The following is a 25614-nucleotide window of genomic DNA, read 5'->3' on the forward strand; positions in this document are numbered from 1 at the left end:
CCAGATCAGCCTGCCTGCAAAGCTCCTTGAAAGCTGCCCTTGCCATGAGTCAGTGCACAACTTCCCCGTAATTATGCCCCTTCATTTTGCTTTTAGGAGAGCTTCACTCTCCCCGGTGAACATAGAGATCTCCCCAGATATTCCTGCCCTTGCTTTTTTCTCTCCTGGGTTCTGGAGACCAGCTGAAACTGTACTAACAAAGAAACCTCTTTGTCCATGAGCAAGTCAAGAGAAGTAATTTAGCTTCTTGGTTATCGGTCCAAAGAACCTGAAGTACTCAAAGCCTAGAAGAGGAAAGTACCTAAGATTTGTTTTCCACTCAGCTGTATGGGACAATTGTTGCTACTCTTGGCTGTGGCGGGCTTCAATCGGGACTTCATCGATACAGAAAACTCTGTAAAGTTTTTCTGAAAGATTGCCAGCACCAGATCAAGAAGCTTTTTAAGTTCTCATAAAACCAGAAAATAAAAAAGGCAGTGACAGAAGGGAAGGTACGGAGACATGGGGCCTCCTGCCTGGTTAAAGCTCCCAGGCCAGGCTCCAAGACTCGCCAACTCCCTTTTGGCTTCTTTTCCTTCCACAGGTCCTAGGGTTTGGCGTGTTTTGCCCCTTTTCCAGTTTCCATGCCCTCCCTCCCCAACTCCCCACCTAGATTCCTCTCATGATAGTCTCCTGATATAGCCCTAGCTCTGCTTTCTCTAGGAACCAGACAATTGACTTTTAAATTGTGTAAAGTGTTTCCACTGCTACTAATTCTAAGAGCATGATCAGGCAAAGTGAGCTGTTACCAAAATGTAAATGACAATGAGGAAGTGAGGGAGGAACAGAGAATGAAGAATTCTGAAAAAACTTGAGCCTTCCATGGGCCGTGAGCATGTGGGCCACCTGCTTTCTTCCTCACACAGAGCATTAGCAGTAGCTGGGAAGTTATCACCATTATCTCTGCAGCAGCCAAGACCACCTCATTTTGAGTTGACACTGGAATATTAAATATTAGACTTAATCTAATATTGAATGTTAGACCAAGTGTTCAGTCTGGGGTAGATGCGGGATGACAGTACTAACAGTCTGATGGATTTTCTCTAGGTGTGGATCTCCAGATCTCTCTCTCTCCCTCTCTCTCTCTCTCTCTCTCTCTCTCTCTCTCTCTCTCTAGCTCTTGCACTCACTCTTCAGATTTGTCTTAAAAGAATTGATTCAAGAACTAAATTCTGTACGTAATTTATATTCATAGGCAGTTCAGACTTCTCACTTTGAGAGAGGCCAAATTCTCTGGAAAATCATTGTTTACCTGGAATTGCTAGCTCCCCTCGGGCTCACTGTCAACCTGGAGCCCAGGATCAGCTCTTTCCATGGTGCTCTCACCATCCTCTTATTGAGCTTATCCTTCTCCTGTCAGCCTCAGTGTCACCCTTAGTACTTCTGATTATCTGCCAATTCCCAACCCTGGAAAACCCCACCACTTACTCTGCCTGCTCCTCTTCCCAGGCTGCCAGCCATTGTTTGACGAATGTCCCTTCATAAAAAAAAATAATGTTTCCAGTGTCAGCTGAGCTGTCAGTGCTTCTTGGCAAGCCTTCACACTTTTCTAACAATTGAATTCCTGCCGTATCCTCTACAACATCTTCTTCTGGCCCTTTGCAGTCATCCTCAACTCAGTTACCTTCCCTTTCTAGCTTGACCTTACTTCCTATTTATTGAGAAAATTCAGCTCATTTTGAACTAGACTTTCTCCGCTTTCCTCTTACTTACTTACTTACTTATTGATTACTAAGTCCTGGGTCTTTTTCTTTACACATCTTCCTTCTCTCTAGTTTGGAGGCAAAAAAGAACTGCCTTTATCTTCAAGGCAAACCATCAGTACTCCTTGGGTTCAAAATCATGTGCCTTCTACCCTTCTCTATGTTATGGTATATTCCTATATGAGCGTAACTTATCTCTCTGACTTGGACTGAGAGTCCCTCAAGGGCAAGGCCCACGTTACTTTATCGCTGTGTTCCCAGTGTACAGCACCAGGGCTGGTGCATAATAGGCACTCAATGAATACTTATTGCATTGATGAGTTATGAAAGGATCAAGTAGATTGATTTGAGTTCTTTGGTTAATAAGGGTATCACTGGGCAATAAAAAAAGATGAAGGGAAAGACTAAGAGGATTTAATATGTTCCAGATCCAGGTGTGTTGGTGAAGTTACATGACATTTTAGCAAAAATTTTTGACATAGAATTAGCCCATCTCTTCCTAAGGAAGAGGGAAGAGCAGAAAATGCACTGGCCTGGGACCATGAGGATGTGGCTTTGCTGGCATAAGCTCTACGGCCATGGACAAGTTATTTAACCTCTGAGCCTTACTTACTTTCTCTAGTACATGTAGGATAAGGTTATTGTGATGAAGTCCTGAAGGTGAAAGCTATTTGAAATCTGAAGCTTTTTTCCAATGCATATTTGTAGCTCTTATTCCTAATGCCACTAATAACTCTGGCGCTTCTGCTTGCCGTCTATACTATAGCTGCTGCTACTTGCATGGCTCATTTTTCCTGTTGTACATAGAGCTTGATCTTACCTTAACATCCACATACCATGTAAAACGGAAAAGTTATCAGAAATGTGAAGCCTTGGCCCTCCAGACCCCTTTTCCCACTTCCTTTTTGGCCTGTGTGTTTCTGTGCAGATGTCTTTACTTATCCACAGGGATTGTTTCATACAGGGAGAGATACAGAAGGCTGAGGAAGTTGTAAGCCATCCCATTTAAAATTCAAATCCACTGCCGACTGGGAGGTATATGATAGGCTGTGCCAGAGTGCCAGCCAGCCTCACCATTTGAGCAGAGTCCTGTGACGGTGGGGGCATGTGTATCTCCTTATTTGCGTGGGTATTGATATGAATGCTCTTCTGGTTCCAAATAAATACAGGGGTGTAGGTTTGCATGAGAACAGCACCAAGACTGTGTGAATAATTGTTCCCCTCCTTTCCTTGCCCTTTCTTCTCAGAGCCCACTAGAATATCTGGTAAGTGGGTCCTTACAGGGAATTTCTTCAACCCTACCCTTCTCCTGTTTAAAGAGCAGTGCTTGATTTCTCCCTGTTACCTCCCATTCCCAAAACTAGATGGCATCTTACCAGAGAATCACGGAAGCCAACATTTATCCAAAAACAATCCTCTCACACCAGCTCTGTACTGGAGCAAAGGTGGTATAGTATCCCAACGTTAAGTAATTTATTATATCAGAGAAAAATGCTAAAAGTGTCCCTTCTCTAATGGAATAGATACACTATAGCAAAATTGCTGTGAAGTGAATTTCTGGCAAGTCTTCCTTCACTGTGATTTTCATTATAAAACATGGCTATGTTCCACTAGAAAAATGAAAAGAAAAAGATTCTGTCTGGGTTGTAATTAAGTGATGTATTTAAAAATAAACCACATATTTTAATAGTGTACGTTTAATCATTTTAAAACTATACTGAGACTCTTGTGCTGGACAGTCAATTTATCCCTGCCTTTCACTACTTTAAATTCTGCTCATTGTTTCGTTCAACATTTTTCCACTGATACTCCTGCATATGAACCCTTATTTAAGGGTATATCGACTTATAAGCCCAGAAAATGCTAGGGTTTTTTATAATTAGAGTGTAATTATTCATGCCCCCCAAAACAAAGCTTTATTAATAGAATAAATGTGCAGCTCCTTCTCACATACATGTTTCAACTGATGCTCAGAGAAACCCAGGAAATAGGTAGAGCGAGTTGTATCACCATTTTGCTGGTGAGACGACAAAGGCATAGAGATTAGTTAACTTTCTCAAGATCCCACAGCTAGAAAGTGGGAAGAATTGAACCTGAATCTTATGATTCTTCTTCAAACAGGAGAATTTTCTCAGCAGCAAAGGCAAAGTCAATCCCAGTTTGCTAAAAGCCTTTTTTAAGAGGTCTAGGCCACAAATCATTTTCAAATTGCCCTTCTAAATTTTAAGAAGGAAAACAAAACTATAGCAAATTAGGTATTCTGTATTTTCCCACAGATATATTAGTTTTAGGTTAAATTAATCCCAGATAGAGCTATGTTTGCTTTTTCATGCAGTCCGGAAACTCAATGAACACTGGGCCTGTTTGTGTAAACTGCATATCCATTCCAAGGAAAGTGTGGACTCATTCAACCATTTGTAATACTTCCATAGATGGCTATTCTGTTCTTAGTTCTGTGCCAACTATTGATCATATTTACAGTTTCATTTCATATTTGGTTCTATGATTCCCACTTACAGTATAACAAAAAGAAAGCTTCATCTGGTTTTTGATAGAGTTTTATAAATATATGATGGAGAAAAGAGAAATCTGAAAATTCTTCCTCAACTTATTTGCCTCTATCTAGACATTCTTCAGAGGGGAGGGAAAATATAACTTGACACAGTAAATTCTCCAGTATCTGCTCAGCACAGTGATAATCAAATTAGTATTTGTACCTATATTCACTCTTCTGGCACTAAATTAATAGGCTAACACTGGGGAGTCATAGAACATCAGAATTTGTCTACTAGAGCCTAGTAAACTGTCCGTTGCTCACTGACCAAAAATGAGGCCATTTTAATTGCAGAACAAAAAGAAATCATTCTATTTTTTAAAGTTTTAGATAGTGCCATTTCTTGAAGTTCACTTTATGAGTGTATTAATTCCACGAGTAAATTTTTATTAAATACTACCTGTTCCACTGAAAACTTTGGGCAAACTGTGAGTTAAAGTCGTCTGGTATCAATCAAAATAACTATATTGTCTATCTAGAATAGCTCCTACCACGGGTTTCCTTGTTGAACTCGGAGAATTATTCAGTGCAGAGAAACAGTGTCGCTGACAGCAGCCAGTGGAAAGGGTGTGTGTGTCTGTGCAAACAGAACGTGTAGATGCATGTCTTCATGCCTGAGCTGGCTGCTCTGAGCACTGATTATAGCTGAAGAACTAGAAAATAAAATGTGTTTTCATTTATGTATTGAGAGGAAACCTCCCAAAGTGCTTCTTAACTGTTTCACACACTGAGAATTTGAAAGGTCCATTCTTTCATAGACACCATCACTAATCTATTTAGCTGTCATTCATGTATTTATTTGAACAGAATGATCACTGCTCGTGCTGGTAAACTGTAGGTGATGTTAACATCATCTAGCTGAACCAGGGCTTTCTGGCTGCAACACGGATCTCTATATCTGCATGATGTAAGCCTTTACATGTCATATGTTAGGCGTACTCTGCAGCTGCTGGTGTTATTTCTCCTGTTCCTCTGTAGGCGATATTATTCTACCAGTGCTGCTACTGGGAAAGTGGATGACAGGGATCCATAGATGCTCGTCTCCATTAGTTCCAACAAAAGAGGACAAAGTTAATTGGGAGGCCCTGATACCAGCTCTGCTCCTGAGTAACTATGTGACTTTAGCCAGCTCAATTGATTAACTGCTTTTCAGCTTAATACAGCCTGCCTCAGATGTGTTGTGATCACCCATAAAAATGACAAAAACTAAAATGTTCCGAATTTTCTGAAGTACCCGTCTCTTGGGAGTGTTACCGTTACTATTTTTCTTTTCACATTTCTTGGATAGTGGACAGACTTCAGTCATTATTTAGGCCAGAGTCTGTTAACACTGTTTTTTTTTTTTTTTTTTTGGTCTTTTTGAGACAGAGTCTCACTATGCAGGTCAGGCTGGCCTTGAACTCACTTACGTAGCCCAGGCCAGCCTCAAACTCACAACAATCTTCCTGTCTCAGCCTCCAGAGTGCTGGGATTACAGGCATGCACCACTATGCCCAGCGCTATGTTAACATTTCTTTTAATTCTCCTCAACTCCCTAACTGAGATGAAAAGTAAGGATGAATTATGAAATTCAAGCCACTTAATCTCTAAACTGCAGTAAGGGATCTCTATATCACGCTCCTTGAAGGTTACTAGGCACTTTTCAGGCTAGCCATAGTCGGTTAATTTTATTTTGCCCCTAGCTAATGACACTTGGAAGGAATGTTCTCAAAGATTCTATGTGTATGTTTATCTCTCTATTTTCTTTAATTCCATACTTATGCTTTTTCCCCACAATTGTGTTTTTAGTGTCTACTGCACACCAGATGCCACACCTCCAGGGATACAGTAGAGAGTAAAGCCAGCCTCATTCTTTGCCCTCTCAAAGTTTCTAATTTAGTGAAGTAACAGATACAGAACCTCTCCCTACATGTTCCCCACACATCTTAAACTCCATCTGTATGGAAGTGAACTCCTCATCTTCCACCCAGGACTCTTCTTCCTTATGAGGCTTCCTCATGTCATAAATAAATCCCCTCCTTGTCCAATCAAACCCCTGGGAGTCATCCTTTGCAATATAGATTGCAATACAGCACCGGCTTTGTAGTCTTTAGCATCTCAAATATCTCTCAAATCTGTCTTCTCCCTTTTGTGAATGTCATGAACCTAAACTTTTCTCTCTTTCCCCAGTGTCATTAACCTAAGAACTTTTCTCCAAGAAGTCACAGCTTCCTCACTGAGTTCCGGGTCTGATTTTCTGCCCCATACCCTTCTTTCTTCTTGTGCTGCCATAATGAGAAGGAAAGGGAGATGACCTTAACCGTCGTGATAAAAGAATGCTAAGGGCTTTTCTGAAATTCTGAATCACAAATCTGCATGGCACTACCATTTGCAAAATAAAAATAATGTACAACTGCTATGAAGAAGTAACTTTTACTTCACATTTACTCTGCTAAATGAGTTTCAGCAGAGATTCTCCAAGTGTTGTCTTCAATCCTGTAGCATCAGCACTACCTGGGAACCTATTAAATATGCCAAATCTTACAGCCAGACTACAACATCTGAAACTCTAGAGGTGGGGCTCTTCCAGCTGTCTTTAAACATCACCTCCAGGTAAATCTGATGCTTGCCAAGGAGCAAAAAGCATGGTTTGCACGAATTATCTCATTTAACCCTTGTAATTACCTTATGGCAGTGGTGGTGAGCCTATGGCACGTGTGCCACAGCAGGGTGTGTAGGTTCGCCATCACTGCCCTATGGAGTAGACACTAATATTATTCTTATTTAATACAAAGGTTAGAAAATTGAGACTGTCCTCTCTCTCAAACTGCTGCAGTGGTGAGAAGGGAATTTGAGTCTAGGCATTTTTGCTGCTGAATCTTGTGCCCATAGCTAATACACCAAGCTGTCTCACTAAATTCTGTACTAAATTTGAAGCCGAACTAAAATTTAAAACAAAACATAACCAATCAATTGCACTAAGTAGAAGTGGAGGTTAACATCTCCCGCCATTTCTCACCAACTTTTCTGAGATGCTGCCTCAGCTCAAGTCAAGCCTAGGCTTCTAACTGGCCCTCGCTTACACAATGTCCTAATTCCCATAAATGTATTGCTCTTTACCTGCAATGCATTCCCTAACATGTTGTTAACTCTTTCCTCACTCCTATCCTCTCTTGTGAGCTCACATCTCTGAATTTCTCTTACGCTGACAGTATATATAGTATAATTTTAAAAGTTTATTGGATATGATTTTATCTCCAGTCACTTCCTATGATGCTACCTTATCTCTCCCAACAAGTATGGGCCATGTGGTGTGTTTTCTTGGTATATTACTATCTTGTCCCTCACAGATAGATACATACTTGCCTAGCACAGAACTCAGCCCAAGATGAGAAGTGTTGAATTAGATGGCACATGTCTTTTCAAGCGATAGGAAGACTATACACTCCACAAATGCAGAAACTATGTCTTACCCACCATCAAAACCCAAGTGCCCAGTACAGAGTAGGTGCTGAATAAACAGTTGTTCAATGGATAGATGCCAATCAGGATGGAAACCAAAGTCATTTCACCTATGTCCCAAAAATCTCAGAAACTACATCAGACATAAACCATTTTTGTTTTTAGTCTCTAAAAGATATCATGGTGTTGTGTTTTTAAAGCCTACGGTTAATATTGGAGGTACTTGGATAAGTCCCTTTTTCTCTGGGCTTCAGTTTCTCCACCCTGAACTGGATGCTTTTTTGGGTCTAAAAGCTGTCTTTTCTGTGGTCCTGTGAGCAGATGTTTCTTGATTGCATTCTTGTGTGACTGTCTAGACTTCCGAAGAAGATATTGCTCTACCTCGGCCACCGTATTCTCAGTATGTATAGTCCTTCATTTTTTTCTCCACTCATTCAGCAAACATTTGCCCCCTTTGTGCCAAGCGTTGTGCTTATTAGCACAGGTAACTCAATGAGTAAAACGTGGGTCCTGTCTTCAAGGAGCTTGGTCTGCTGAGGGATACTGACGCATACACAGGCGACCTAGGCACCCTGTGGGGTGGGAGAATTCGTGCAGCACTCCCTGGAGGAGCTGATGTCTTAGTTGGAAGATGAAGGGTGCATAGGAGCTTGCCAAGAGAACATAAGCACATACAAAATCATATAGAACGGTCATGGGGCAGGATGGTAGAGAAGAGGAAAGCAAGATTGGAGGATGACCGACCACTTGGAAGGCTGTGGTAACCTCCTAGGGGAGAGATGAGGAAGACCTGAAGTATATATGAAGATAAATGGTCAGGTTTGAGTTACTTTTTGGAGTTGAAATTGACAGGCTTTGCTAATGGAGGGGAGATGAAAGATGAGACAAAAGGAAGACCCCTGGGTCTCTGACTTGATCACCTTCATGGATGGCCCCATTGATTAACTCAGGAGAAAGGGGCTGAGTTGAGGAAGGGATTATGAGATGACAGTGAGTTCAGTTTGGGTTACATTGAGTTGGAGTTGGACCATCCAGGTAGATAGATCTGATAAACCATGGGCTACAAGGACCTGGCACACTCAGGAGAGAAATCTGGGCTAACGGTTCAGATTTTAGGAGTCATCATCATGCAGACAAGGTCCCTTTAAGAGAATGACTGGACACTGAGAAACCAAGTGTCCAGGATACCTGGGCACCATCTCTGAATAAAAGGGCAGTGTTATCACAGCTGTGCGTTGCCAGCATACTTGCTTTTTCATTCCCAGCCACGTCTCTGCCCCAAAGAGGGTTGGTTCCTTGATCATGTATGTGTGTCTCTCACGTAAATTTAGGGGAAGGAACATAGTAGCCAATCCTAATTTCTCCATTTGACCAGAAGTTATACCATCAGGGAAAAGGAACTTATATTTTTGTCTCATCTGTCAAGTATTTTACATTCATTCACTTTTTTAAAGGCTCACAGTAATACTACACAAGAGTTATTGTTGCACCCACGCCCTTGAGGCTCAGAATGGATAAGTCAGTTGCCCAAACATATAGCTCTTAAATGACAGTAAGGAGACTGGACTCCAGGTCTACCTATCGGTGCTGTCTCACCTTGTGAAATAACAACTGGGTTCTTAAGAAGACCTATGCACAAGCGTCTTCCCTTCCTGCTGCATAAATATATGCATCCCCTAACTTAACGCTTTGCTTACCATTAAACTACAAATTCCCTTAGGGAAAGTAAAGCTCTAAGATGTTAAGAGGCATTTATTCCTCAATGGGAATGAATTTCAGGCTCTTAGGAACACATTTTAATTCTATAGGAGGAGAATACTGAAAAGGAATAAATGACAGCAAGGAAATGGGCTGTGAAAAGTTGGCCCCCTTCATTAGTTGCACAGCCCTACTAGTCTGGGGTACATGGGCTTAAGATTTTTCGATGCCATTTCTGCATATGTCTGTTCTTCATGGAAAACTCTGCTTCCGTGTCTATTACCCAAATGTCTAGATCTGATTAAAGGTGACCTTAAACGCCACATTGACCCCAGACCACTGTAGTCAGCAGGAGGCAGCCAGCCCGGGCCGCAGCTGTGAACTTGTAGTCCCTGGCCTTAAACACAACGTGTAACCCTTTCCCTTGAGAATTAGACCTTGATGTGCACTTTTAAAATCCCGAGCAGATGGAGGTAGGGAAGCTTATTGGAGAGACGCGGAGGAGTCGCTTCTGCCCTGTCTGGGTCCGTTTGCCAAAATAAATGATATGTATCAGGGCAGGGCAGTGCTCCAAGCCTATTGAAATTCTGCTGGCAGTCCAAACGGTGATGGTGCTTTGGATTAGTTCTGTGAAATGATCAGGGCTAGGAAGAGAGAAATGACGTGTGAGCATCTGGCTGCTGCAGCCTACTGATAGGGAAAGTCCCAGGGGTAGGTCCGCGTGGGAAGCCTCAAGGACCCCCTTTGGACATCTGCCACTGGCAAGCAGTGTAAGAGCACTCATGGGTAGCAGACAGTCTGGTTTGAGTCCCACGCCGTTTCTACCAGCTATGTGACCTAAACAAGTCCTTCCTTTTCTTTCAGCCTCCTCCGCCTATGTATAAAATAAATCCTGGATTGAATGGTCTCTAAGAGCCTTTCATGCTCGAACATTCTGTGACTTCTCTGACACTGATTTGATTTCTTTTTCTCTGTAGTGGGAGAGGCCCACCCACCCACCTGTTTACCTGTGACTACTATGTTCTTACACTGCCCTCTGCTGGGGATTATGAAAAGTGTCACCAATAGAGTCTCCAGAAGAAAAAACCCAGTTCCCTGATTTAGGCTAGTACTAAGCTTCATCAGTACAGGGGGTACTGAGAAAGAAACCCTGCGTACTAGAGATGAGGAAAATGACCATGTGGCTATAAGCACAAAGTAAGCACATAGACATATATCTGACCAAGCAACCCACAAAACAAATATCTCCATTTTCTTTTTCATGGCTTCCCTGTAGTACTCTGGACCACAGTATGAAAGGATGTCAGTGGATGGGGAGGATCCTCGTCTCATATCCTCTAAATGCAAGTTTAGAAGGCCCTGGAACTATGATGACAAGGCAGTTCAAGACTAGCAGCACCCCCTGAAGCCTCAAGACGTCCCATATTCCCTGCTTCTGCCCTGAAGCCAGTCTGAGAGGTACTGACTGACGTGGTCACCAGCCTAAACACCTGGACCCAGCCCCAAAACTCCGTATTTCTTTGAGGGGAACCTTTGTAAATACCGCCTGTGGAAAAGGAGTTGATTTTTTAAATTCATGAATTCTTTAAGAGACTTACTTTCAGTTTTCTGGGTGGGACAGAAACAGCAAATTGAGTATGCCCACCCAGCCCAAGGAAAGGAAGCAGGCCTTTGCTGGGTGAAATCAGAGTTCCTGTTGAGTCCAGTCTTAGAATCACTTCATGCCTACATTCCCTTGCTGATATTTGCCGCTGAGTTTGTGCTCACAAAGGCAAGGAAACAGAGGTGGAATGTGTCACCCCATGTGCCCACGTTGGGCCCTGCTCAAGTTCCTCTAGCGGGGTGAGCAAGATGGGAATTAGACCACCTCACAGCCCACTTTCCCAGTAGCTGCTCAGTGGTTTAGCACGCTTTACTTCTCCCCTCTCTTGATGTGGGAAGGCTCTTTTCAGGGCTCCAATTTGGGTTAAGCATTCAATGCCCCAACTGAGCCTTCTCTCCTAGTAGTATCACCTCGGCAGACCCATCTTGCCCCTGTCCTCCCACCAAACAATGCTGTCCTCCCCAGCAGCTGCTCCTTCTCTGCCTCCCCTGCTCCAGTCTGAGGCGCACTGCCCTGGCCTCGTGCTGAAACATACGTGTTCTCCTGAATGGTTCTTGATGGCTTTTAGCCCTCAATACTGCTTTCCTCCCAGCTCGTTTTCTAGACCTACACATCAGTTCTTCAACTTCCTGCCTAGCTTCCTATGCCCACTTCACCTGGGGCTCACTCAGCCTTCCCAGGGTGGCCCATGACTCCCCCACCATAGGTCCAGTGTAAACATTCTGTAGACCTCCATGGCCAGCCCTGCCTCTGTATTCTTGCAGTGCTACTGTTCCAGATTTGTACTGGTGGTTATGGCTTGTACATCAGTCTTCAAAAGCAGGCCCGCAGTTTTTGACTTCTTCATTTATCCTCAACAGGACCCTTTCTGAAGGTACTGCTCTTTTTCTCTTTAGTCTATGCACACGTACACACATACACATGCTACACCTATACATACACATACTGATTTCCTTTACAGTAGAAGCACAGTAAGTAACCAGGGTGCTGCAAACAAAATTCCAACAGTGAGAGATAGCAGTCTGCAAGCTGAGTGCTTCCCCCCCCCATTTGCCCCCATCATTCACAGAAGGAAGTCTGTTTAACAGTTTGCAGCCTCGCACTATTTGCAGACATCAAGGGAAGAATGTCTTTTACTTCTTTGCAAGAGTCCTTAGGTTTTCGTAAACTTGACTTTTCACTGAAAATTGTACTCCTAAAGACCAGCACAACTAGTGGCCACTTGCATCTCTAATGCACAACTGTAACCACTGTGTAAGGCGTCTGTCCTGTTTTCACCCCTTAAAAAGTAAACCTTGAAGTGAATAGTAAAGGGCATGTTTAATGGGCGTTTTTCACAGATTTGTAGGCAATTACAGACCGTCAGTAAAGAGGCCAGGAGGTGGAAATGGGAAGCATTTATGAAAATAGGCTTTCTCTCTCATATGGTGTTGTGTTCTCTGAGAGGTAATGTACGTTACTAATGGTTTTCATTTTTCTGCCAAGAAAATTCAGCCCCTACTGGGATTTGTTCTAAATGACAGTCCGGCCTGCCTGTGTTTCACCCACTGAGGTTAATTCTCAGCCTCAGTCTGCTTTAAAATGTCAGCCTGAACTCTCAGACTTAATTGTTACAGACATTTTATATCCAGGGCCTTCAAAAATCCCCAGGCTGCTCCCTCTTACTAACATAACTGATATTTAAAGAGATTTCTCAGGCTCCTTGCATTTCACACATTCAACTATACAAGTGGGGTGGGTGGTAAATAGGAAGGAATATCGAGTAAACAATTAGTGTGTGTACACGAGTGTGTGTGTGTGTGTGTGTGTGTGTTCCCTGTGTGTTGCCAGATGCAGTGATGGAGTCCCTCGATCAGCCAGCACAGATGAATTCTGACAAGTCGATCAGCTCATGGGTTCTCCCCTCTCTGGCCCCCTGTGGCCGCATTCTTTAGGCACAGTCATTTCCACCCTTCACTGCAAGCGTGCGGTTGGCCATTTGGAGTTATAAGACGCCACGATGTTCTCCAGCGTTCTGTTCTTTTACTACTTTGACAATCTGATGAATGACCTGGTATTAACTTAGAAGAGGACAGTATTGTCCAGCCTGAATAGCTAATCTAAGAAGTACAAAGTTGAACGGTCTTGGTGCACATGAATCTTATTAAATGTGCTTATGAAATGTGTTCTACCCAAATAAGCTTAGCGATCCCTAAAATAGCTTTTCTGATACATGTCTGGAACTTTGGCATGCCTCACAGATCTCTAAGCCAAAATTATTTAGTGCAGTGGTGACGGTGTTGTTTGTGCATGGGAAAATGGGAAGGGTTGATGTTAAATCCTCTATTGACTAATTATACTCTTTTGTTTAGGGGAGACCTGGACCAATTGGAATTCAAGGTCCCACTGGTCCTGAAGGACCTGTTGGAACTACTGGCTTATCAGGGCTGAAAGGACGAAATGGTTTCCCAGGTCCTCTGGGTCCATATGGACCGAAAGGAGACAAGGTGAGATCATCAAAAGCTTGCTTTCTCTGTAGTGCGTGGGTGCAGGTACGAAAGTCAAAAGCTGTCGATCTCAATTCTGCTTATTTATGAAAACAATATTGTCCCTGAATATTTTGGTACGATGCTACCTACTCTGGTAAGAGATAATCTCCATTTCTCAAGAGACTTTCACAGCAAGCAAACTTTAGAATAAATGTATTAACTACTTTCAGGATAAGTAGGCTCCCTGTGGTGAGAAGTCATGTGTCTTTGAACCAGGCATGACTCAGAACTGCAGTCAGCTGAGCAGTAGACATTAAGAATCCAAGAAGAGAGACTGGGAAACAAGAGGTCAGAGTGCTTACAAGCAATCTGGGCCACAAATATAAGGAAAAAGCTGCAAGAAAGGAGAGTGACAATGGCATGGTGGCTAGCCAACTGAATTCAGCAGCTCAGTTCACATTCCCTGCCCATTTTAACCACTTGTTAACTTTATTAGTGAAGAAGGGATTCTCATTCTAGGAGACTAGGGGTGACCCACTATCACACAACCCCTGAGACTGGACAGACGAAGCTGCTAGTAGGATATTAGTCACAGTTTATGCTCACAGTTCAGGGAAGGAGGGCACTGTACACGTGTAAGGTCACACAGAGGTTGCACTCGGGAACAGAGTGAATTAAGAGGCTATGGGAGGTACACTTTATAGTATCAAGAGGTTAGAGTGCCTGTGGTTCCTGAAGGTAGATGTGATCCGGCTTTGTGAATAATCCAGTGTTCTAGCAGGGAACTAAAACAGCTATTCCAGGATAAGCAAGAACTGCTCCCATTCCATTTGGTAAGGAGAGTTGTTTGGCTCAAGGATCTTATCTAAAGGAGCAGAGTGGGGAGAGAACGTATGGCAAGGCTATTTATAGTCCTCCTAGTTTTCTCCAAATGTCAATGTGATACTGAGCCTTAATTTTAGGACTTACACTGTACTGCCTAAGAACTGTTCTCAGTTCATAGATATGTCCAAGGCCCTGGGGAGAAGCAAATGATGTCTTGGAGATGGAGTAGGGAGCAAGGCAGCACAGTGGGAGTGGACTACAAAACACTTCTTAACAACTTAGGTTTTTGAATCACATAAGCTGACAAATCTAACAACCACCAACTAGATGTGTCTTACACTCTTCTTCCTATTCTTTTTAGGGCCCCATGGGAGTTCCCGGCTTTCTTGGCATCAATGGCATTCCGGTGAGTGTATTCACAGAAGCATTTTTAATATCACGCTGTAGGGCCTGCCTAATAGCCCAGGCACTTGGGCCTTGGTGACATCCTGTCTCACGCAAGCATGCTGGAGGTCAAGTAGTGAGACATGTGTGGTGTGGTTTGAAGGGCAGTAGTCACATGGTTACCCTTGGACTCGGGTACTGGCAGCCTAAGTCAAATGGTTGTGAGGTGGAGAACCACGTGCATACATAAGCAACCATTAATATCTTAGCCAAATTAATTCGATCTTATGCGTTGAGGGGCTCTTTGACTGGAGATGAGGGACTGGTTCTAAGGTTTAGAAAAATCACCACATAAATTCATAGAAATATTCATTATACAAAAATTAAGATGCACACAATTAGATAGAAAAGTCCTTCATGATAACATTTTGTTTCAGTACTTTGTTCTCTCAGCCTTATATCATTTCAGAGTGAATTTCCCTTTAGTTTTTACCAAGTGACCAGTCCAATGATCACTTAGAAGCAGCCTCTTCCACTCGTCCTGAGGACCTCTGCTCTGCTGGAGATGAGTGGGGATGTGGAGCCTGCAGATACCCCTTTTCCCATTTCATCCAGTCTAATCCCTTAGCTTCTCCACTATGGTATCATCCTCCAACTAAGCCCACTGCTGGAGCTTCCACTGTGGCCTTTCACCAACGTTTACTATATGTGAAACTTACTATCACTTTTTAGCTCTGTCCTTTGCCACTTTTCTCTATATTTAATCTATAGCTATAGTTCACTGTGTTTGTCACTGTGTTTTCTATCTTGTTGAAGGAGAACCACACTCTTGTAAGGAAGATCAATATATAGAAGAGGGAAAAGTGCAGCTCATCCATCTGAGGAACGCCCTCGAACCTGCCTTTATTCTTATAACTTCTAAGAGTTTCTTCTGCCTCTTATCAAAGCAGTTTGGGAAGCCCTAGACATCAAGTCTTCTTGTGTTATGCTACATAGCTAGTGTAAAGGAAGAGAGTTCTAATCTCTTGTGCCAATCTATAGATATTTCTTGAGCACCTACTATGTGCCAACACTCTTCTAAGAGCCAGGGGGTGAGAGAAACTAGCAAACTAGAGGCAGTTTCTGCCATTTATCCTGACCTTACCAGAGATGAATCGGGGACTTAGAGCTTGCAGTGTTAATATCCTACCTCCTGCAGTCTCTTTTTAATGGGAGCTGGAAGGAAGTAAATACTATGAGATCAGTGGTTGTTGCTAAATCTAAACTTGAACCCCCTACTGCATTCCACACCACAGTCTGCACCACAATCCAGCTGGGCTTCGCTGCCCTCAACTTGTAGCCAAGACAGCCCTAGAGCTTGCAGAAACTGATCACTTCTCTTTGGAGCTTCATCTCTGTGGAGAGAAAGTTTAGCTGCCTGTCCTGACTCCTCCAAATGAGCTTGCTGCTCCCAGTAGACACCCCTACCCCCGGCCCTTCCTCTAACGTAACATTTTATGTGTTCTCTTTGACTTTTGACTGCCCTGTCTTCAGACTCCAAGCCTCAGTATTACGTGAAATCCTTCTCCCTTATTCTTTCCCTCTGTTCCAGCTAATCAAGCAGTAGGTACTGAGTACCTCCCACTGAATGCTTATCTACCTCTTCCTTCTCTAAGAATCTAGGAGTCCTTTGAGTCTATCTCAGGTCCTGTATATCCTCATTTCATAGAGCCCCGTGGTGTTTGTTTATTATCTCATATGATAGCCTATCTGGTTCCTTGAGAGAACAGATTATGTCTTCTGCTCCTCCCAGAGACACCAGAGGCCCAAGTCTGAGTTCAACATATAATAGGAAATCTAAAAAGATTTCAAGGATGGACTTCAAACTATGGGGCCTATAGAAGCTGCAGTTCTCACACTGGCAGCATTCTCTCACTCAGGAAAACACAATCATGATAGGCACACATTACATATTTTGTTCAGTTTTCAGCAACAAGTTTTAAGCAATTTTTCTGAAGCAGCTTCTCCAACATATCTGGCTAAGCTGAACCACCACATGGATATGGTTTTCCTGTTAATATTGGCTGATTGTTAACATATGTGCCATTGGTTTGGGTCCCCAAACTCCACTTTTGCTTAATGTAGACAATTTCAGCACAAGTGAATGAGTAGTCATTCTATAACAATCTAAGTCTTTGCACTGAGAGGCACAGCAACAAGTGGAGAAAGGGAACAAGCAAGCATACATTAAGATATTCAGGGCCAGAACAGCATAGAATATTGACAATGGGGTTGTTTCTTTAATGATATCCCAGTTGTGAGTTGGACCTGTTGGCACCCACAAGATACGTATGTTTATCAAATGTTTTCAGTTCAAATAAGTTGGGGGCAGAAGTTTTCAAGTTGTTCTTTGTGATTTATGTTTATCTTTTCCCATGGACTCAGTATCAAACATTTCCTTGCTTAGACTAGTAAATGAGCACACTAGATGTATATCTTCAAAGTGGACACAAACTATTCATCAAATTGAATCTTTTCCTTTACAAGTAGGTTCTGGGGAACACTGCTTTTCTAGAAGACAGCAGATCCTGCTGGTCTGAATGCTCATTCTCTGGTTGCTATGTAGAAACTTGGTTTTCTCCCTCAAAGAGCTACACTCTCTTGAAAATGTGGTATACACATATGTAAAATAATTCATTATACAAAGGGGAAAAATATCAGATATTTTGTGGTACTGAAAATTGAGAAGACTTGCCTGGGAGAAAAAATGATTTCCCATTTATTGAGCTCCTACTTAGCAAATCTAATCTCTTTTGATTTTGACTATTTCCCAATGATGTAGGAGTTATTCATTTTTAATGTTGATGGCAACCCTAGAAAGGCATTATTCATCACCATTTTACAGGTGAGGGAATTGAGGTTGCAGCTTGGCAATGGCAAAGCTGGAGCTGGAACACAAATAGAACTGGCTCAAAATATGCATTATCCACCATTCCATCATATCAGCTGGATGAGAAACAGTTGACAGGTCTAAGTTAGAGGCTAATTCCAAAGAATGGAAGAGTAAACAGATATCCTTGGCATCCTAGGTAGGAGATATCAAAAATTTCGGTGAAAAAACTAGAGAAGGATTGAGCCCAAATTTCAAAATGTAGAGACAAAAATGTAAGAATCTATGCAAAGATCTTGGTGTCTATCTGAAGCAAAATCTTAGGAGTAAGGAAAACCCTTGGCAGTGAGTCTGCCGCTTGCCTTGCCTTAACTTATTCCTGCTACCAGCTCAGAGACAAACATCACCCAGGAAGTTTGCCTGGGATATTTTAGAGTGCTGGTTAGGATCCCAATAGGACACAAGTACTACATCCAAAGAGTAACTGAATAGGTTGAATGAAGAGTAAATGTAGAGACTATGAGCAGAATTAAGGGGAACAACAGTGGGTACTTCAAAGGTTAAAATATAGAATCATAATACTACAACACAGTGAAATTTGGAGGTGTAGAATAGCTGCTGTCTAGTAGGAGCTAAGCCTGTAGAGAAACTCAGTTATTACCAAGAAATATAGAGAAGGAGACAATCCTTGGATGAAATAAATAAGATGTACTCTTTCTCGTGCTCCAGTCTCCAGACTGTACCCTAATACAACTGGGAGACAGAGGGCAAGGGAGTCTGATTGGTACTGTTGATAGAGGCCAGCCACCAAGGACACAAACCTGGAGATCTTCAGGGCAAAGAAGAATAACTGTCCCAGTTGGACATAAAGATGATGACTCAAATAGGCCGCATCCGTTTCCACAGTATAACTAAAAATCATCTCCTGGGTTTGCAGAGGCACGGATTGTATGAAATTTATTGCAAAGACAGATTCTGACAGTTCCTCTGGATTTAATATTCCATGAGTCCAGTAGCCTAGACTCACACATTTGTATTAACAGTCTGTCTACTTCCTACAACTGTAATAACAAAAAAATTAAATAGAACTCTATGGAGCATTTTCTAAAGCTTTTGCAAAAGATTATTTCCTCTAACTCAGTACTCCTCCTTATTGATGGGGAATACATGTCAAGAGCCCCAATAGGTGCCAGAAACCATGCATATAATTTATAGAACTATAATATAATGCCTTTTCTGTCTTAAAGGAGCACTTCTCATGCATCGTGTCATAACTTTTGCAGTTTAAGGTGTTACTGTCAAACTAGTACAAATTTCCTCTTTCTTCACAATTTCAAAGAAGATTTATTGTTACCATATGTCTTAGTTACTTTCTTGATGCTGAGACACAATACCTGATGCCCACAACTTAAAGAAAGAAAGGTTTATTTTGTCTTAAATTAATGTTACTGGTACACTTTTGATATGCATAATGATCACATTCATCATAGGGAATTTGTATCTGTAAATAATATATCTTGATTTTGCTTTTTTTACTCTATTCCCCTCCTCTCCCTTAAATCCTTCCTCCCCTCCTTATTTACAAAACCTTTCTTTCAATTTTTTGCCTTCAATACTCTTTTTTCACCTCTCCCTTCCTTCCCATTCTCTTCTTCCCTCCCTTGTTCTTACTCCAATTTGAACATTTTCTTCCTACTCCTCAATATCTGTCTTCATCTTTATTTACACTTTTGGTGACTCATACAAGAGGAACAATATGATATTTATACACACGTGTCAATTTATTTCACTTAAAAGTATGGTCTCAAGGTGCATCCACTGACCCAAAAATGTCTCAAGTTTATCATCCTTTATGGCAGAGTAGTACTCTATTTCATATAAAAATCACATCTTCTTTATCCATCCATCTGTTGATGGGCATCTAGACAGTTTCCAAGATTTAGTTATTACAAATTGTGCTGCTATAAACATGGGTGTGCATATATCGTTGCAGTATAATGCTTTAGGTATTTTAGGAAGATACTAAGAAGGGGAATATTTGGGTCAAACAGAACTTCTAATTTTAGGTTTTTGAGGAATCTCTATGAGGATTTCCATATTTGTGGTACCAATTTACACTACCATCAACAATGGAGAAGTGTTCCTTTTTCATCACAGCCTTCCCAGGATTTGTTAGTGGTTTCTTCATGATAGCCATTGTTTCTGGAGTGAGATGGAATCTCATGTTATTTTAATTTGCATTTCTCAAATTACCAGTGATGTTGAACATTTTCTCACATATTTATTTGCTGCTTGTACTTCATCTGAGAAATATACATTCATTTCAGATGCTCATTTTTGGATTGTGTCTTTAAATTTGGAGAGTCTGATTTTTTCAGTTCTTTATTTTTTTCTAGATATTAGTACTTTGTCTAAGGAATAGCTGGTAAACATTATTTTCCCATTCTGTGGGTTATCTCATCACTCTGATGGTGGCTTCTTTTGCTGTGCAGAAGCTTTTTAGTAAGATCTCAGTTGTTGATTCTTTTTTATATTTCCTGCACAATCATGGTTTTGTTCATAAAGTCTTCTTACACCTATGCCTTCGAGAGGGGAATTAGAGTTGGGGGGAGGAAGCAAGGGAAAAGAAAAAATGATGAGAAAAGATAGAAAAATGGAAATAAAGCTTTTGTAAATAAGGAAGGGAAGAGGGATTGAAGGGAGGGTAGAGGAATGGGAAAAAAGAATCAAGTTATATCATGTACAGGTACAAATTCCCTATAATGCATGTGACCATTATGTATACCTAAAATGTACCAAAAAACTTAACTTAAAAAAAGAGTTCCACTTAGTCTATCTTCCAGCAGATTTAGTGTTTCTGTTTTAATATTTTGATCTTTGATACATTTTGATTTTAGTTTAGTGCATGGTGCAAGACATGGGTCTAGGTTTAAATCCTCAGCATTTGGAAAACAAGTTTTCCTAGCACTATTTATTAAAGAGGCTGTCATTCATTCAGTGAAGGTGTTTGGCCCTTTTGTCAAAGATAAGGTGCCTGAGTAGATTTGGAGTAGTTTCTGCATCTTCTAATCTGTTCCATTGATCCTTGGGTCTGTTTTTTGGTTTTTTTTTTCCCAGTACCATGATGTTTTTATCATGGTAGCTTTGTAGTATAATTTCAAGTCAGAGAATGTGATGCCCCCTCCCTTGCCTTTGTAGCCCAGAACTGTTTTTGCTAGTCTAGGTCTCTTCTGCATCCAAATGAATTTTTACAATTTTCATCTATGAAGTATGCTTTTGGTATTTTGATCAGAATTGCATTCAATCTGTATATCAATTTTGAAGGTATGAATATTTTTACAATGGTTTTTCTGTCTATACAAGAACAAGAGATATCTCTCCATTATTTGATGTACTCCTTGATCTCCTTTTTCAGAGTAGTATAGTTTTCAATGTAAAGGTCTTTGACTTCCTTTATTAGATTGATTCTTAAGTATTTCATTTTTCTGGATGCTATTGTGAAAGGTGTTGTTTCCCTAATTTCATTCACAATGAGTTTGTTATTTGTGTACAGGAATACTATTGATTTTTGACTGCTGACTTTTTATCCTGCTGTGCTACTAAATTTCATTGTTAAATCTAGAAGTCCCTTGGTGAAGTTTTTGGGATCTTCTGTGTAGAATATCATGTCATCCTCAAATAATGATAACTTAATTTCTCCCTTTCCAACCCTTATTTCTTTTATGTCTTTCTCTTATCTAATTGCTCTGGCTAATGTTTTCAAAACAATACTGAATAGGAATGGTGTTAGTGGGTGTCAATGGTGTCTTTGTCTTGTTCCTAATTTTAGAGTAAAAGCTTTCAGTTTCTGAACACTTAATATTATGTGAGCTGTTCGTTTATCATAGACAGCTTTTACCAAATTGAGATGAAGACCTTCTATTCCAATTTTCTATAGGGTTTTCATCAAGAATGTGTGTTGGGCTTTGTAATATGCTTTTTCTGCATCTACTGAGAGGATGCAGTTTTTGTCATTGGTTTTGTTAATGTGGTGTACTTCATTTATTAATTTTGCATATGTTGAACCATCCCTGCATCCCTAGGATCGATCCTCTTTGGTCATGGTGTATAATCTTCTAGATAACTTGCTGAATTCTGCTTGCCAGTATTTTACTGAGGATTTATCATCTTTGTTCATTAAAGAGATTGGCCTGCAGATTTCTGTTTTGGTTGGCTCCTTCTCTGGTTTTGGTGTAAGGGTAATTCTTGCTTTGAGGAATGATTTTGGAAGTAGTGTTTCTCTTTCAATTTCATTAAAATGTTTGAAGATTAAACTCCTATAAAGTTCGTGTAGAATTCAACAGTGAATCCATCAAGACCTGGGCTGTTCTTTGTTGGGAATTTTTTAATTACTTCTTCAATTTCATTGACTGATATTGGATTATTTTAAAACTTTATATCTTCTTGATTCAGCTTTGGTAGTTCATATGTATCTAGGAATCTGTCCATTTATTCTGTGTTTTCCATCTTATTAGAGAACAGGTTCTTGAAGTAGGTATTGATGATCTTTGGGACTTTTACAGGATCTTTTGTGATTTCACCCTTTTTATTCCTAACTGCATGGATTTGAGTCTTTTCTTTCCTTATTTTAATAACTGGCTAAGGGTTTGTCTATTTATTTAATCTTTGAAAGAAATAACTCTTAGATTTATGAATTCTTTTTATTGTTTTCTTAGTCTCAATTGCATTAATTTATGCTCTGGTATCTATAATTTCCTCCCATATATGCACTTTGGGTTTAAGTAGCTCTTCTTTTTCTAGAAGCATGAGTTTCAACATTAGGTTATTTATTTGAGCTCACTCTATTTTTCTGATTGTGAATTCTCTTCTAGGCCAGTGATATAGCTCAGCAGCATAAGCACCTGCCAGGCAAGCGCAAGGTCCTGAGTTCAATTCTTGGTACCAAAAAAAATAAATAAATAAATTCTCTTCTATAAATTTCCCTCATGGGACTGCTTTCATTGCATACTGTAAGTTCCAATATTTTGTATTGGCATTATTGCTTAATCATACAAAGTGCCTAATTTCTTTTTTAATTTCATCTGTGACCAATTGGTTGTTCTGAGAGTGTTAATTACCATGTGTTTATGCAGTTTTTCTGGTGCAAATAGCAGTTCCAATTTCATCGCACTATGATCTGATAATATGCATGGAAAAATTTAAATTCCTTTGTGTTTACTTAAGCATGTTCTATGAGCTAGTATATGGTCTACACTGGAGAAAGCCTCATGTGAAGCTGAGAAGAGAAGAATATGAATTCTATTGTTAGGTGAAACACTCTGTAAATATATACTAAGTCCATTTGTTCAAAAGTTTGGTTCAGCTCTGATATTTCATTTTTTTTTATTTTAAAGAGAATAGTACATGACACACAAACAAACAAAAAAATAGAACAGTAGCAGCATACCAGTATCACAAACATAAACAAATTAAAGCAAGAACATTCAAAGTGATACAGGGTCTCAAGACAAATTAATACAAATCAACAGTTGTTGTTACATTGCATATCGCTATCCTCAACTACCTTGCTCAGATTATCAGATGTAAGAATGAAAGATTGCTCAAAGCGTTAAAGAGAATAAGAAAATAATTCTTCGATAAAACCTTAGAGATAAGACAGAGTTTCACTAGACAAGATGGTAGGAGTTTGCCATTGTAATTCCATTGCATTTTGTTACCTTTAAATCAGTTGCTCAGACCACCAGACACAAGCATGCAAAGTCGATCAGAACATAAAATATTGTGAGCATTAACTGTTCATTTCAATACACCATCAGACATCAGCAATACAGTCATTGCAGCTATTCATATATATACTTATGTTTTGCCTTCCTTCTTTCTTTTATCTTCTTTTGCTCATCCCAGTCGTTCCCTCCTTTGAGCAATTTCTTTCCCTATCCTGTCATCTATTGTACGTTTTGAGTTTTACCTAGACTTTCAGGTTCCTACACCAGGGAAACAGTATAATGTTTACATATGTGGGTCTGATTTATTTCACTTATGAGTATGGTCTCTAGTTGCATCCATTTACCTACAAAAGCTTCAAGTTTATCCTTTTTACTAGCTGAGTAATACTCCATTGTGTAGAAATACCACAACTTTTTTATCCATTCCTCAGTGGATGGGCATCTGGGTTGTTTCCAAGATTTAGCTATAACAAATGATGCTGCTATAAACATGGGTGCATATATATCACTGTGGTATGATGTCTTTAATTCTTCTGGGAAAATAACCAGAATGGGAATAACTGGGTTAAAGGGGGTTTCTAATCCTAGTTTTGTGAGGAATCTCCAAATTGATTTCCACAGTGGTTTCACCAATATACACTCCCATCAGCAGTAGAGTAGGGTTCCTTTCTCACCACAGCCTCTCCAGCATTTGTCATTGGTTGATTTCTTGATGATAGCCATTCTTTCTGGGGTAAGATGGAATCTCAGTGTTGTTTTAATTTGCATTTTGTGAATGACTAGTGATGTTGAACATTTTTTCATGTATTTATTCACCATTAGTATCTCTTCATTAGAGAAGTGTGTATTCATCTCAGATGCCCATTTTTTGGTTTGGGTCTTTGAATTTGGGAGACCTGATTTTTTTAATTCTTTATATGTCCTAGATAGAAGTCCTTTGTCTGAGGGGCAGTTGGCTAAAATTTTTTCCTAATTCGTGGGTTTTCTTTTCATTTTATTGGTGATTTCTTTAGATCTGCAAAAACTTTTCAATAAGATGAGACCCCAGTGGTTGATTTTTTGAAGTATTTCTGTTGCAGTTTGGTTTCTGTTCATGAATTCTCTGCCTACCCAATGTCATCAAGATTTTTACCTACTTTCTCTTCCAATAAATTTAGTGTTTCTGTTTTAATATTTAGATCTTTGATCCATTTTGACTTTAATTTAGTGCATGGTGAAAGACATGGGTCTAGTTTTAGTCTTCAGCATGTTGAAAGCCAGTTTTTCCAGCACCATTTATTAAAGAGGCTATCTTTCTTCCATTGAATATGTTTGGCCCCTTTGTTGAAGATAAGGTGACTGAGTGTGTCTGTAGTTGTATCTGCATCTTCTAATCTGTTCCATGGATCTTCAGGTCTGTTTTTGTGCCAGTACCATGCTGATTTTATCACAGTAGCTTTGTAATATAATTTTAAGTCAGGAATTGTGATACTTCCTGCCTTTCTTTTGTTTCCCAAGATTGCTTTTGCTATTCTAGGCCTCTTCTGGTTCCAGATGAACCTTAGGCATGTTTTCTCTAAATCTGTGAGGTATACTAATGGTATTTTAATTGGGATTGCATTGAGTCTGTACAACAATTTTGGGAATATGGCCATTTTCACAATATTGGTTCTTTCTATCCATGATCAAGGAATATCTTTCCATTTTCTGATATCCTCTTCAATCTCTGTTTTCAGAGTACTATAATTTTCACTGTCTAGATCTTTTACTTCTTTTGTTAGATTGATTCCTAAGTATTTCATCTTTTTAGATGCTACTGTGAAAGGTGTGGTTTCCCTAATTTCTCTCTCAGTCTGTTTGTTACTTGTGTACAGGAATGCTGTTGATTTCGGGTGTTAACTTTGTATCCAGCTACACTACTGAATTTGGTTATTAAATCCATGAGCCTTTTGGTGGAGTTTTTGGGGTCTTCTATGTAGAGAATCAGGTCATCTGCAAATAATGACAATTTCACTTCTTCCTTTCCTATCCTTATTCCTTTTATTTCTCTCTCTTGTCTGATTGCTCTAGCCAATATTTCAAGAACTATATTGAATAGGAGTGGTGATAGTGGACATCCTTGTCTTGTTCCTGACTTCAAAGTGAAAGCTTTCAATTTTTGACCATTTAGTATGATGTTAGCTGTTGGTTTATCACAGATGGCTTTGATTAGCTTGAGGTAAAAGCCATCTATTCCTATTTTCTGTAGGGTTTTCACCATGAATGAGTGTTGGACTTTTCTTTATTGATTTTTTGTCTAGTTGATCTAACAGTGACAGTGGGGTA

General features: G+C 40.3%; 1 protein-coding gene across 1 annotated transcript in view; it reads left to right on the forward strand.

The window, feature by feature from the left end:
- Col4a6 (collagen, type IV, alpha 6) overlaps positions 1–25614 on the forward strand; it is a 354614-nt gene that overhangs the window by 253254 nt on the left and 75746 nt on the right. The window contains exons 5-6 of the mRNA XM_005404677.2: positions 13390–13524; positions 14693–14737. Coding sequence (XP_005404734.1) covers positions 13390–13524; positions 14693–14737 — 180 coding nt within the window. The remainder of the gene's footprint in view (positions 1–13389; positions 13525–14692; positions 14738–25614) is intronic.

Source organism: Chinchilla lanigera, unplaced genomic scaffold (genome assembly GCF_000276665.1).
Source record: "Chinchilla lanigera isolate Chin_1 unplaced genomic scaffold, ChiLan1.0 scaffold00089, whole genome shotgun sequence".
Taxonomy (NCBI): Eukaryota; Metazoa; Chordata; class Mammalia; order Rodentia; family Chinchillidae; genus Chinchilla; species Chinchilla lanigera.